Source organism: Mytilus trossulus, chromosome 12 (assembly GCF_036588685.1).
Source record: "Mytilus trossulus isolate FHL-02 chromosome 12, PNRI_Mtr1.1.1.hap1, whole genome shotgun sequence".
Lineage (NCBI taxonomy): Eukaryota > Metazoa > Mollusca > Bivalvia > Mytilida > Mytilidae > Mytilus > Mytilus trossulus.
Window position 1 is genome coordinate 10,220,002 of NC_086384.1, and position 16,535 is coordinate 10,236,536.

Consider the following 16,535-nt stretch of genomic DNA (forward strand, 5'->3'; position numbering starts at 1 on the left):
CTGCAAATGAAGATATACCGGATGTTTCTTTCCGGGTTTTTGACTAGAAATAAATTTAATATATCCCGAATCCATACCACTCCTTTAATTTATTTCTATCAGAAATTATAATTGCACATATTTGACTCCTGAAAACAATTCTGAAAATAAAGTATGATACGTGTTCAAGGCAGAACTCGTACAATGGTTCATAATTCAGTAATTATTACTATTTATTATTTCAGCCTATAATTAGAATTGAGGTAAAGGCTGAAGATCCCTTTGACCAGGAGGAACTATTATTCGCCACAACAATCCCATTAAGACCAAATTTAGACATAATCAACGCCATATTTTCAGCTGCATTACAACAATATCTTAAATTTCCGTCGAAGAGTAATCCATTCAATGTCGTACTTGACTACGATGTAAATAGAAACTGTGATATTATTATCAGTGCCTTAGACATTCCTAATATTGGTACCCACACGTGGAAGGTGAAAATAAAACGAAGGAGAGGAAAGGTAATTAGTGTTGTAGCCTATTTAGTTGTATGTGAAGTAAAATCGCAAAAATACTGATCTCCGAGGAAAATTCAAAACGGAAAGTCCCAAATCATATGGCAAAATCGAATGATAAAACACATCATTTGGGAGTTGTCTCTAGTTTTATAAATAACTTTAACAGTAGTATATATGTTCATAAATCTTAATAGTTTTGTCCAATATCATGTTTGTCATTCTGAAATTTGTTTGTGGGACGACTGTGGTACTTCTGAGAAGATATTTGGATGCCTTCATTGAACAGACTTTGCTTATCCTTCCAGAGGACATAAGCTCAATCATTTTCGTTAGTTCATGTAGCTCAGTATATAATTGTCTCTTCAGTGTTTTGTATATTGTTGTGTTGTTTTGATCGACGTAACAATGTTGATTAATATCAGGATACTTTCTACATGTTCTAATATGTTTGTTATCTCACTTTATATAAATATAATGAAAAGTCGATTGTTGGCGTCCCATTCTATGTTTCATGATACCTGAATTTATTAGGTCCTTCATATTTGGTAAAAAAAATGTCGAATAAGGTTTTTCTACCACAGCAATAGATTACCTTAGCTGTATTTGGTCCTCAATGCTCTACAACTTTGTACTTTGAGTGACCTTTTAAACTTTTTTTGGGGATTTCGAGTGTCACATCGGTTTTATTAAATATATCTTTTTCGTTTGCATCATCTTTCTATGTTTTTGTTATTGTTTAAGTACTAACCAAATGTAAGATTCATTTCAACAAGACAATCTCAATGAACTAATGGTCGTCATGACGACAGCTTGGGATATACAGTAACTACAGATTTCTATAATGAATAAATAGTTCGTAATTTCTTATTAAAGTGCAACATTTGTTTTATAAATGTCTACGAGGTCAAAACGTTGGCAAATATAATTTGTACTATACTGGATTTATTGTCGAAGGTTAAGGATAAAGTAACTAAAAATATATTGAATACAGCCATAGTTTCTGATTTTAGAAATGTCTTCCTTATTAAAATTGTTTGAGTAATCTTCATTTAATTGTTTAGTGGTCAACCCTGAAGTTAAGTGATAGTAATTCGAGACAATATGTGATGCAATATTACACAAATGGTAGGCGGTTGGTAATATACAGGCATTCTAATTATATTAAACAGTCCAACATTTTCTTTTGATATTAAACATAAGTAGTAAACTGTTACTGTAAAACGTTACGTTCGAAAAGGTCTCTGTTTGATTCGATTGTATAATTTAGAGATTCACGCTCTTATCACGTAACAGAACATGTAAATCAGTGGGCCGCACATAGTTCGTCGTCAGATCTCTGACCATATCCCCTGTTCATTCTTTTCCGGCTGACTATTATTTTTAATAAGTATTTCGGGACAGGAACTTCTTGCCTTTTCGGGGCACTTAGAGCTAATCCCTGTTTCTATTTAGTGTCGTGTGTGTGGCTAAATCTTTTGGTTCATGTCACCTGTTTGATGTATAAATGTTAAGGGCTATTATTATTTTTCTCTTCAAATCAAGGATTTAGATTTTGGTTAATAGATATAGGAAGATGTGGTGTGAGTGCCAATGAGACAACTCTCCATCCAAATAACAATTTAAAAAGTAAACCTTTATAGGTTAAAGTACGGCCTTCAACACGGAGCCTTGGCTCACACCGAACAACAAGCTATAAAGGGCCCCAAAATTACTAGTGTAAAACCATTAAAACGGGAAAACCAAACTCTTTTTTGTTTTCATCCTTTTTGCTTTCGAAATCATCAGTTATCATACAACTTGTTTAAAATTGAATGTTTCCTCTTGCTCAAATCTCATTTGTCTTTCCTTTGTGTAAGATCTAAAGGCACCCAAGATTGATCAAAAATGAGTATGCCTGAAATGTTTAAGTTTTAGATTATGAAATAAAAAAATCATTAGAATAATAATAATAAAAAACTATTACAACAAAAAGACATACGTACAGATAGACAAGTATCTGCACTAGAGCCTATTGCTACTAAAGCAAATTGCAAATGTTTCCACCTGTCTTAAGTCAATAATGTGTTGTACAGTAATTGTCGACTGTTCATGGAGATCATACGTGTTTCTCGTTTCTCGTTTTTATATAGATTAGACCGTTGGTTTTCCCGTTTGAATGGTTTTACCTTACTAATTTTTGGGAACTTTATAGCTTGATGTTTGGTGTGAGCCAAGGCTCCGTGTTGAAAGCCGTACCTTGATCTATAAAGGATTACATGGATGAAGAGTTGTCTCATTGGCTCTCATGCCACATCTTCCTATATGTATGGTATGAAATAAAGTAAAATAACCCCCCAAAAAACTGCAAGAAAAAATTCTAAATGAAAAGTCCCTTGTCAAATAGCAAAATCAAAAGCTCAAACACATCAAACGAACGGAAAGATTTAAACATCATTCTGCAAAAATTTTGATAGAAGTAAATTATACATCTTAAAATAAAAAAATATAGCTATTGTTGAGCATTCAAATCTTGTTTTATAATATCATGTGCCGCTGAAAGTTGAACAACAACAATTGAACTGACGCAACTATATTTAAGGTGCGTAAATTAACCTTGTAATTTGTCTCTAGACTTATAAATAAAAACATACTTCTCTTCCGGTAAAAAAAATGTTCTGACATTAATTCCTCATTAAATTCTAGTCAAGGTCGAATAGAAATGAATGAAACCTACTATATGTAGCAATTTTACCTGACCATATCGGGAAATAGGTATTTAGTAGGATCTTAACACGTACTCGTGATTTGTTTAAACCGGTTTTCGATGAAAATATACGAAGAAATGTCAAAATGTTTAGGACTTAATTAAATCCGTATTTCGGTAAGATTGTGCAAGCATACGATTTTAATTGCGTCTTACACTTTGAGAAGCGAATAATCTGTAACTACTTTATTCAAATATTCTGTAAAAACGTTAATTTTGAGCTATGAAAGTCAAGTGGCTCGAGAATTTTTCTGAGGAAGTTTTAAAAAAGTGCAAAAAAATATTTTTACAGTGGGTTAGCTTTCATTAGTCTTCACTATCTATAGATTAACAACTTTTGGTTATATTTATAATTCAGAATCATCATTGAAGGTGGAGCACGATTGCGCAGTTAATTTATTATATGGATGCGCCTTTTGTATGATGAGTGACATTCCGTGGTATTATGTGCCAATTCGAAAAAGTTATACGAGAATTGTCTCCCCTTAACAGGTTCATTTTTTTTATAATTATGTTTAGGTTTCTGATATAATTTTGGAATAATTACAAAATGAATGAATGCAATATATTTCAGTTTTTGTTATTGATGTATCAAAACAATTGATGTACGAATATAATTTCATAAATTTGAAACGTTTAAATTTTTTACATACCAATATAAAGAACTTTTTATCATTTTTGAAATAGACTATGAATGAAAATCGCATGTATTTATTACCCATCATGATAGATTGATTGGGAAATGAGCCAGAGTTATCTAATCGTTATTACAGAGAGGGACTAGCAAGCAAATTTTAATTGTAGCTAATTCATTATTAAAACAATGTTCTAGCATATTAATCTATTGCAATAAAAATTCATAATTTCAAATAAAATTTGTAGCTTTAGCTAACTAAGTCCTTATATTTGTATAAAATATCATTCGTTTATAGTGGAACATTGTTTTAACAATGACTTAGCTGCAATCAAAATTTGCTTGCTAGTCCCTCTCTGTGATCACAATTAGATAACTCTGGCTCATTTCCCAATCAATCTATCATGAAGGGAAGTCATTTCATGCAATTTTTATTCATAGTCTATTTCAAAAATGATAAAAAGTTCTTTATATTGGTATGTAAAAATTTTAAACGTTTCAAATTTATGAAATTATATTCGTATATCAATTGTTTTGATACATCAATAACAAAAACTGAAATATATTGCATTGATTCATTTTGTAATTATTCAAAATTTTATCAGAAACCTAAACATAATTATAAAAAAAATGAACCTGTTAAGGGGAGACAATTCTCGTATAACTTTTTCGAATTGGCACATAATACCACGGAATGTCACTCATCATACAAATGGCACATCCATATAATTAATTAACTGCGCAATCGCGCTCCACCTTCAATGATGATTCTGAATTATAAATATAACCAAAGGTTGTTAATCTATAGATAGTGAAGACTAATGAAAGCTAATTCACTGTAAAAATATTTTAATATTTTAAAACTTCCTCAGGAAAAATTCTAGAGCCACTTGACTTTCATAGCTCAAAATTAACGTTTTTACAGAATATTTGAATAAAGTATTTACAGATTATTCGCTTCTCAAAGTGTAAGACGCAATAAAAATCGTATGCTTGCACAATCTTACCGAAATACGGATTTAATTAAGTCCTAAACATTTTGACATTTCTTCGTATATTTTTATCGAAAACCGGTTTAAACAAATCACACGTACGTGTTAAGATCCGACTAAATACCTATTTCCCGATATGGTCAGGTAAAATTGCTAAATGTTCCACTATAAACGAATGTTATTTTATACAAATATAAGGACTTAGTTAAATCTACAATTTTTTTTTGAAATTATGAATTTGTATTGCAATAGATTAATATGCTACTATATGCGAAAAGGTACACGTATATTGATTTGTAAAAAGAAGATCTAAATGAGGCATATGAAACTGATGGTATTGACACTTGCAATAACATTTGATTTCAGGGAGCAACCATTTAACTTTAAAGAGGGTTTACTTTTTTTTTAGCACATATTTTTTCAGTTTTTCAAAGCTGTCAATCAAATTATATTTCAGAATATTTTTGTTGTCACCTGCTCAATCACTTTTTTTTTAAAATTTGGGATCAGAATCTTTTTTAAAGAAAAAAAAACATACACCTTTTCCCCTTCAAGTTAAATGGTCGTTCCCTAATGATTCTTTTACCCTCATTGTTTATGACAGACTTACCTTTTTGAAAAATGTAAAACTAAAACATGAATATTCTATACAAGACAAATTTGTACGAATGCAAAATGTATGTTATTCGCATCATGTTTTAAAATTTTTCGAATATATTAATACATGTAATAAATGATTATTCATTTTTTTAAGGATAGCCTCGCGTACCATCAGCAATATACGAGTTGCCATTTTTTTAGCTGCTAACTCTACAATCTGACCTCATGTAGAAAAAGCAATTAGCTTAGACAAAACTGACCTCAGATGTTTTAAGTAATTATGATTCCAATATTTGTTCTACGGCTACAGGGATGATGTTATGATTCACTTGAAAGATCGCAGAAAGATTATCTAAAATAGCCTTTCTCCATATAGAAGTAATATATCGCCAATGTACAAATATATCATATTGAATTTGAAAAGTTAGTGATTGTTTGTGATCATACAAGAAATATGGTAAAGAATCTATAAAATGTTTTAACGATTTGCATCAAGTTTATATTTTGTTTCGTTAATAAAAGAACAAAAAACATATTTTTTTACGCATATTAACGGTGCGGGAATTCTCGCTACATTGAAGACCCATTACTGGCCTTCGGTTGTTGTCTGCTCTATGGTCGGCTTGTTGTCGCTTTGACACATTATTCATTTCCTTTCTCAATTTTATATTGATTATTAAATAATATAGCACTAAGGAAAGACAAAGTACAGAAACAAATGCAAAATAGCGGGAGTGTACTATCACCAAACAACAACAAAACGCTTAACTCAATTATGAAGTTGATACTTCTTGTGAAGTTGTTTCTGAACTAGTGTTGCTTATTATTGTGTAAAGTCCTAGTATAAGAGATATACGTTTAAGGACCAGTTATGTTGTCTTTCTTTTTATAAACCTGTCCGCATCGACTCAATGACCTTATTATATAAGATTATAGCTATACTACTTTGATTGGCATTCATCTAATTCATTAAAAATCGTTAATAATATATGAAATTTTTAACGTAGTTCTTCAATTATAAATAAGAATATTCTCTGATTTAAAAGACATTTTGAGAACAAGATATTAATATACCGCCCTCTGGTATAAAAATATTTAACTTGGGATTGGCTTTAATCAGTTGTATATCTTCAACAACAAACGGAAGTTTTTAACGACCTTGACTGGCTATACAGCCCTTGCACGGTCGGTATTTGTATATCTTCTGGACAACGTATAAAATGTAAATTCAGTATATAATTAATTAAAAATGGTACTTTCTTGAAATAAGCTTTGCAATTGAACCAATTTCCAACACCATCTTACCTTTAACGACGAATAACAAGTTTAGAAAAGGAGTCAATTTATTGTGTACATAAACACAGGTGAAAGTTTTCATGTAAACAAGTGTAGTTATATAAAATGTAAATACGCTCAAGCTAACAAGGAAGCTAACAAATAACTTAATTTCAATATTGCCACAATATGTAAGACCTGATGTAAAAAGTAGCAGTAAAACAATATGAAAATTAATTACTAAATTAGGTGCACATACAGCAAGGTATGATTTAATTGGGATCTTTTCATTCTAGTCGTTCATACCATTAGGTGCATATACAACAAGGTATGATTTGAGTAGCATCTTTTCATTCTAGTCGTTCATTCCTTTAGGTGGACATACATCAAGGTATAATTTGAGTAGGATCTTTTCATTCTAGTCGTTCAAACCATTAGGTGCATATACATCAAGGTATGATTTTAGTAGGATCTTTTCATTCTAGTCGTTCATACCATTAGGTGCACATACATCAAGGTATGATTTGAGTAGGATCTTTCCATTCTAGTCGTTCATACCATTAGGTGCATATACATCAAGGTATGATTTGAGTAGGATCTTTTCATTCTAGTCGTTCATACCATTAGGTGCACATACATTAAGGTATGATTTGAGTAGGATCTTTTCATTCTAGTCGTTCAAACCATTAGGTGCATATACATCAAGGTATGATTTGAGTAGGATCTTTCCATTCTAGTCGTTCATACCATTAGGTGCATATACATCAAGGTATGATTTGAGTAGGATCTTTTCATTCTAGTCGTTCATACCATTAGGTGCACATACATTAAGGTATGATTTGAGTAGGATCTTTTCATTCTAGTCGTTCAAACCATTAGGTGGACATACATCAAGGTATGATTTGAGTAGGATCTTTCCATTCTAGTCGTTCATACCATTAGGTGCATATACATCAAGGTATGATTTGAGTAGGATCTTTCCATTCTAGTCGTTCATACCATTAGGTGCATATACATCAAGGTATGATTTGAGTAGGATCTTTTCATTCTAGTCGTTCATACCATTAGGTGCACATACATCAAGGTATGATTTGAGTAGGATCTTTTCATTCTAGTCGTTTTCATACCATTAGGTGCATATACATCAAGGTATGATTTGAGTAAGATCATTTCATTCTAGTCGTCCATACCATTAGGTGCACATACATCAAGGTATGATTTGAGTAGGATCTTTTCATTCTAGTCGTTCATACCATTAGGTGCACATACATCAAGGTATGATTTGAATAAGATCTTTTCATTCTAGTCGTTTAAACCATTAGGATCACATACATCAAGGTATGATTATAGTAGGATCTTTTCATTCTAGTCGTTCATACCGTTAGGTGCACATACATCAAGGTATGATTTTAGTAGGATCTTTTCATTCTAGTCGTTCATACTGTTAGGTGCACATACATCAAGGTATGATTTGAGTAGGATCTTTTCATTCTAGTCGTTTTCATACCATTAGGTGCACATACATTAAGGTATAATTTGAGTAAGATCTTTTCATTCTAGTCGTTTAAACCATTAGGTGCATATACATCAAGGTATGATTTTAGTAGGATCTTTTCATTCTAGTCGTTTAAACCATTAGGTGCACATACATCAAGGTATGATTTGAGTAGGATCTTTTCATTCTAGTCGTTCAAACCATTATGTGGACATACATCAAGGTATGATTTGAGTAGGATCTTTTCATTCTAGTCGTTCATACCATTATGTGCATATACATCAAGGTATGATTCGAGTAGGATATTTTCATTCTAGTCGTCCATACCATTAGGTGCACATACATCAAGGTATAATTTGAGTAGGATCTTTTCATTCTAGTCGTTCAAACCATTAGGTGCACATACATCAAGGTATGATTTGAGTAGGATCTTTTCATTCTAGTCGTTTAAACCATTAGGTGCACATACATCAAGGTATGATTTGAGTAGGATCTTTTCATTCTAGTCGTTTAAACCATTAGTTGCACATACATCAAGGTATGATTTTAGTAGGATCTTTTCATTCTAGTCGTTTTCATACCATTAGGTGCACATACATCATGGTATGATTTGAGTAGGATCTTTTCATTCTAGTCGTTTTCATACCATTAGGTGCACATACATTAAGGTATGATTTGAGTAAGATCTTTTCATTCTAGTCGTTTAAACCATAAGGTGCATATACATCAAGGTATGATTTGAGTAGGATCTTTTCATTCTAGTCGTTCAAACCATTATGTGGACATACATCAAGGTATGATTTGAGTAGGATCTTTTCATTCTAGTCGTTCATACCATTATGTGCATATACATCAAGGTATGATTTGAGTAGGATATTTTCATTCTAGTCGTCGTCCATACCATTAGGTGCACATACATCAAGGTATAATTTGAGTAGGATCTTTTCATTCTAGTCGTTTTCATACCATTAGGTGCACATACATCAAGGTATGATTTGAGTAGGATCTTTTCATTCTAGTCGTTTTCATACCAATAGGTGCACATACATTAAGGTATGATTTGAGTAAGATCTTTTCATTCTAGTCGTTTAAACCATTAGGTGCATATACATCAAGGTATGATTTTAGTAGGATCTTTTCATTCTAGTCGTTTAAACCATTAGGTGCACATATACAAGGTATGATTTGAGTAAGATCTTTTCATTCTAGTCGTTCATACCATTAGGTGCACATACATCAAGGTATGATTTGAGTAGGATCTTTTCATTCTAGTCGTTCAAACCATTAGGTGCATATACATCAAGGTATGATTTTAGTAGGATCTTTTCATTCTAGTCGTTCATACCATTAGGTGCACATACATCAAGGTATGATTTGAGTAGGATCTTTCCATTCTAGTCGTTCATACCATTAGGTGCATATACATCAAGGTATGATTTGAGTAGGATCTTTTCATTCTAGTCGTTCATACCATTAGGTGCACATACATTAAGGTATGATTTGAGTAGGATCTTTTCATTCTAGTCGTTCAAACCATTAGGTGCATATACATCAAGGTATGATTTGAGTAGGATCTTTCCATTCTAGTCGTTCATACCATTAGGTGCATATACATCAAGGTATGATTTGAGTAGGATCTTTTCATTCTAGTCGTTCATACCATTAGGTGCACATACATTAAGGTATGATTTGAGTAGGATCTTTTCATTCTAGTCGTTCAAACCATTAGGTGGACATACATCAAGGTATGATTTGAGTAGGATCTTTCCATTCTAGTCGTTCATACCATTAGGTGCATATACATCAAGGTATGATTTGAGTAGGATCTTTCCATTCTAGTCGTTCATACCATTAGGTGCATATACATCAAGGTATGATTTGAGTAGGATCTTTTCATTCTAGTCGTTCATACCATTAGGTGCACATACATCAAGGTATGATTTGAGTAGGATCTTTTCATTCTAGTCGTTTTCATACCATTAGGTGCATATACATCAAGGTATGATTTGAGTAAGATCATTTCATTCTAGTCGTCCATACCATTAGGTGCACATACATCAAGGTATGATTTGAATAGGATCTTTTCATTCTAGTCGTTCATACCATTAGGTGCACATACATCAAGGTATGATTTGAGTAAGATCTTTTCATTCTAGTCGTTTAAACCATTAGGATCACATACATCAAGGTATGATTATAGTAGGATCTTTTCATTCTAGTCGTTCATACCGTTAGGTGCACATACATCAAGGTATGATTTTAGTAGGATCTTTTCATTCTAGTCGTTCATACTGTTAGGTGCACATACATCAAGGTATGATTTGAGTAGGATCTTTTCATTCTAGTCGTTTTCATACCATTAGGTGCACATACATTAAGGTATAATTTGAGTAAGATCTTTTCATTCTAGTCGTTTAAACCATTAGGTGCATATACATCAAGGTATGATTTTAGTAGGATCTTTTCATTCTAGTCGTTTAAACCATTAGGTGCACATACATCAAGGTATGATTTGAGTAGGATCTTTTCATTCTAGTCGTTCAAACCATTATGTGGACATACATCAAGGTATGATTTGAGTAGGATCTTTTCATTCTAGTCGTTCATACCATTATGTGCATATACATCAAGGTATGATTCGAGTAGGATATTTTCATTCTAGTCGTCCATACCATTAGGTGCACATACATCAAGGTATAATTTGAGTAGGATCTTTTCATTCTAGTCGTTCAAACCATTAGGTGCACATACATCAAGGTATGATTTGAGTAGGATCTTTTCATTCTAGTCGTTTAAACCATTAGGTGCACATACATCAAGGTATGATTTGAGTAGGATCTTTTCATTCTAGTCGTTTAAACCATTAGTTGCACATACATCAAGGTATGATTTTAGTAGGATCTTTTCATTCTAGTCGTTTTCATACCATTAGGTGCACATACATCATGGTATGATTTGAGTAGGATCTTTTCATTCTAGTCGTTTTCATACCATTAGGTGCACATACATTAAGGTATGATTTGAGTAAGATCTTTTCATTCTAGTCGTTTAAACCATAAGGTGCATATACATCAAGGTATGATTTGAGTAGGATCTTTTCATTCTAGTCGTTCAAACCATTATGTGGACATACATCAAGGTATGATTTGAGTAGGATCTTTTCATTCTAGTCGTTCATACCATTATGTGCATATACATCAAGGTATGATTTGAGTAGGATATTTTCATTCTAGTCGTCGTCCATACCATTAGGTGCACATACATCAAGGTATAATTTGAGTAGGATCTTTTCATTCTAGTCGTTTTCATACCATTAGGTGCACATACATCAAGGTATGATTTGAGTAGGATCTTTTCATTCTAGTCGTTTTCATACCAATAGGTGCACATACATTAAGGTATGATTTGAGTAAGATCTTTTCATTCTAGTCGTTTAAACCATTAGGTGCATATACATCAAGGTATGATTTTAGTAGGATCTTTTCATTCTAGTCGTTTAAACCATTAGGTGCACATATACAAGGTATGATTTGAGTAAGATCTTTTCATTCTAGTCGTTTTCATACCATTAGGTGCATATACATCAAGGTATGGTTTGAGTAGGATCTTTTCATTCTAGTCGTTTTCATACCATTAGGTGCACATACATCAAGGTATGATTTGAGTAGGATCTTTTCATTCTAGTCGTTCATACCATTAGGTGCATATACATCAAGGTATGATTTGAGTAAGATCATTTCATTCTAGTCGTCCATACCATTAGGTGCACATACATCAAGGTATGATTTGAGTAAGATCTTTTCATTCTAGTCGTTCATACCATTAGGTGCACATACATCAAGGTATGATTTGAGTAAGATCTTTTCATTCTAGTCGTTTAAACCATTAGGTGCACATACATCAAGGTATGATTATAGTAGGATCTTTTCATTCTAGTCGTTCATAACGTTAGGTGCACATACATCAAGGTATGATTTTAGTAGGATCTTTTCATTCTAGTCGTTCATACTGTTAGGTGCACATACATCAAGGTATGATTTGAGTAGGATCTTTTCATTCTAGTCGTTTTCATACCATTAGGTGCACATACATCAAGGTATGATTTGAGTAGGATCTTTTCATTCTAGTCGTTCATACCATTAGGTGCATATACATCAAGGTATGATTTGAGTAAGATCATTTCATTCTAGTCGTCCATACCATTAGGTGCACATACATCAAGGTATGATTTGAGTAAGATCTTTTCATTCTAGTCGTTCATACCATTAGGTGCACATACATCAAGGTATGATTTGAGTAAGATCTTTTCATTCTAGTCGTTTAAACCATTAGGTGCACATACATCAAGGTATGATTATAGTAGGATCTTTTCATTCTAGTCGTTCATAACGTTAGGTGCACATACATCAAGGTATGATTTTAGTAGGATCTTTTCATTCTAGTCGTTCATACTGTTAGGTGCACATACATCAAGGTATGATTTGAGTAGGATCTTTTCATTCTAGTCGTTTTCATACCATTAGGTGCACATACATTAAGGTATGATTTGAGTAAGATCTTTTCATTCTATTCGTTAAAACCATTAGGTGCATATACATCAAGGTATGATTTTAGTAGGATCTTTATATTCTAGTCGTTTAAACCATTAGGTGCACATACATCAAGGTATGATTTGAGTAGGATCTTTTCATTCTAGTCGTTTTCATACCATTAGGTGCACATACATCAAGGTATGATTTGAGTAGGATCTTTTCATTCTAGTCGTTCAAACCATTATGTGGACATACATCAAGGTATGATTTGAGTAGGATCTTTTCATTCTAGTCGTTCATACCATTATGTGCATACACATCAAGGTATGATTCGAGTAGGATATTTTCATTCTAGTCGTCCATACCATTAGGTGCACATACATCAAGGTATAATTTGAGTAGGATCTTTTCATTCTAGTCGTTCAAACCATTAGGTGCATATACATCAAGGTATGATTTGAGTAGGATCTTTTCATTCTAGTCGTTTAAACCATTAGGTGCACATACATCAAGGCATGATTTGAGTAGGATCTTTTCATTCTAGTTGTTTAAACCATTAGGTGCACATACATCAAGGTATGATTTTAGAAGGATCTTTTCATTCTAGTCGTTTTCATACCATTAGGTGCACATACATCAAGGTATGATTTGAGTAGGATCTTTTCATTCTAGTCGTTTTCATACCATTAGGTGCACATACATTAAGGTATGATTTGAGTAAGATCTTTTCATTCTAGTCGTTTAAACCATTAGGTGCATATACATCAAGGTATGATTTGAGTAGGATCTTTTCATTCTAGTCGTTCAAACCATTATGTGGACATACATCAAGGTATGATTTGAGTAGGATCTTTTCATTCTAGTCGTTCATACCATTATGTGCATATACATCAAGGTATGATTTGAGTAGGATATTTTCATTCTAGTCGTCGTCCATACCATTAGGTGCACATACATCAAGGTATAATTTGAGTAGGATCTTTTCATTCTAGTCGTTTTCATACCATTAGGTGCACATACATCAAGGTATGATTTGAGTAGGATCTTTTCATTCTAGTCGTTTTCATACCATTAGGTGCACATACATTAAGGTATGATTTGAGTAAGATCTTTTCATTCTAGTCGTTTAAACCATAAGGTGCATATACATCAAGGTATGATTTTAGTAGGATCTTTTCATTCTAGTCGTTTAAACCATTAGGTGCACATATACAAGGTATGATTTGAGTAGGATCTTTTCATTCTAGTCGTTTTCATACCATTAGGTGCACATACATCAAGGTATGATTTGAGTAGGATCTTTTCATTCTAGTCGTTCAAACCATTATGTGGACATACATCAAGGTATGATTTGAGTAGGATCTTTTCATTCTAGTCGTTCATACCATTATGTGCATATACATCAAGGTATGATTTGAGTAGGATATTTTTATTCTAGTCGTCCATACCATTAGGTGCACATACATCAAGGTATAATTTGAGTAGGATCTTTTCATTCTAGTCGTTTTCATACCATTAGGTGCACATACATTAAGGTATGATTTGAGTAAGATCTTTTCATTCTAGTCGTTTAAACCATAAGGTGCATATACATCAAGGTATGATTTTAGTAGGATCTTTTCATTCTAGTCGTTTAAACCATTAGGTGCACATATACAAGGTATGATTTGAGTAGGATCTTTTCATTTTAGTCGTTTTCATACCATTAGGTGCACATACATCAAGGTATGATTTGAGTAGGATCTTTTCATTCTAGTCGTTCAAACCATTATGTGGACATACATCAAGGTATGATTTGAGTAGGATCTTTTCATTCTAGTCGTTCATACCATTATGTGCATATACATCAAGGTATGATTTGAGTAGGATATTTTCATTCTAGTCGTCCATACCATTAGGTGCACATACATCAAGGTATAATTTGAGTAGGATCTTTTCATTCTAGTCGTTCAAACCATTAGGTGCACATACATCAAGGTATGATTTGAGTAGGATCTTTTCATTCTAGTCGTTCATACCATTAGGTGCACATACATCAAGGTATGATTTGAGTAGGATCTTTTCATTCTAGTCGTTTAAACCATTAGGTGCACATACATCAAGGTATGATTATAGTAGGATCTTTTCATTCTAGTCGTTCATAACGTTAGGTGCACATACATCAAGGTATGATTTTAGTAGGATCTTTTCATTCTAGTCGTTCATACTGTTAGGTGCACATACATCAAGGTATGATTTGAGTAGGATCTTTTCATTCTAGTCGTTTTCATACCATTAGGTGCACATACATTAAGGTATGATTTGAGTAAGATCTTTTCATTCTATTCGTTAAAACCATTAGGTGCATATACATCAAGGTATGATTTTAGTAGGATCTTTATATTCTAGTCGTTTAAACCATTAGGTGCACATACATCAAGGTATGATTTGAGTAGGATCTTTTCATTCTAGTCGTTTTCATACCATTAGGTGCACATACATCAAGGTATGATTTGAGTAGGATCTTTTCATTCTAGTCGTTCAAACCATTATGTGGACATACATCAAGGTATGATTTGAGTAGGATCTTTTCATTCTAGTCGTTCATACCATTATGTGCATATACATCAAGGTATGATTTGAGTAGGATCTTTTCATTCTAGTCGTTTAAACCATTAGGTGCACATACATCAAGGTATGATTTGAGTAGGATCTTTTCATTCTAGTCGTTCAAACCATTAGGTGCATATACATCAAGGTATGATTTAATTGGGATCTTTTCATTCTAGTCGTTCATACCATTAGGTGCATATACATCAAGGTATGATTTGAGTAGCATCTTTTCATTCTAGTCGTTCATTCCTTTAGGTGGACATACATCAAGGTATAATTTGAGTAGGATCTTTTCATTCTAGTCGTTCAAACCATTAGGTGCATATACATCAAGGTATGATTTTAGTAGGATCTTTTCATTGTAGTCGTTCATACCATTAGGTGCACATACATCAAGGTATGATTTGAGTAGGATCTTTCCATTCTAGTCGTTCATACCATTAGATGCATATACATCAAGGTATGATTTGAGTAGGATCTTTTCATTCTAGTCGTTCAAACCATTAGGTGGACATACATTAAGGTATGATTTGAGTAGGATCTTTTCATTCTAGTCGTTCAAACCATTAGGTGCATATACATCAAGGTATGATTTGAGTAGGATCTTTCCATTCTAGTCGTTCATACCATTAGGTGCATATACATCAAGGTATGATTTGAGTAGGATCTTTTCATTCTAGTCGTTCATACCATTAGCTGTACATACATCAAGGTATGATTTGAGTAGGATCTTTTCATTCTAGTCGTTTTCATACCATAAGGTGCACATACATTAAGGTATGATTTGAGTAAGATCTTTTCATTCTAGTCGTTTAAACCATTAGGTGCATATACATCAAGGTATGTATGATTTTAGTAGGATCTTTTCATTCTAGTCGTTTAAACCATTAGGTGCACATACATCAAGGTATGATTTGAGTAGGATCTTTTCATTCTAGTCGTTTTCATACCATTAGGTGCACATACATCAAGGTATGATTTGAGTAGGATCTTTTCATTCTAGTCGTTCAAACCATTATGTGGACATACATCAAGGTATGATTTGAGTAGGATCTTTTCATTCTAGTCGTTCATACCATTATGTGCATATACATCAAGGTATGATTTGAGTAGGATATTTTCATTCTAGTCGTCCATACCATTAGGTGCACATACATCAAGGTATAATTTGA

At 32.8% G+C, this 16,535-nt stretch overlaps 1 protein-coding gene across 1 annotated transcript in view; it reads left to right on the forward strand.

The window, feature by feature from the left end:
- Nucleotides 1–16,535, forward strand: part of LOC134693205 (uncharacterized) — a 42,944-nt gene that overhangs the window by 24,572 nt on the left and 1,837 nt on the right. The window contains exon 3 of the mRNA XM_063553935.1: nt 225–503. Within this exon, the coding sequence (XP_063410005.1) occupies nt 225–503 (279 nt within the window). The remainder of the gene's footprint in view (nt 1–224; nt 504–16,535) is intronic.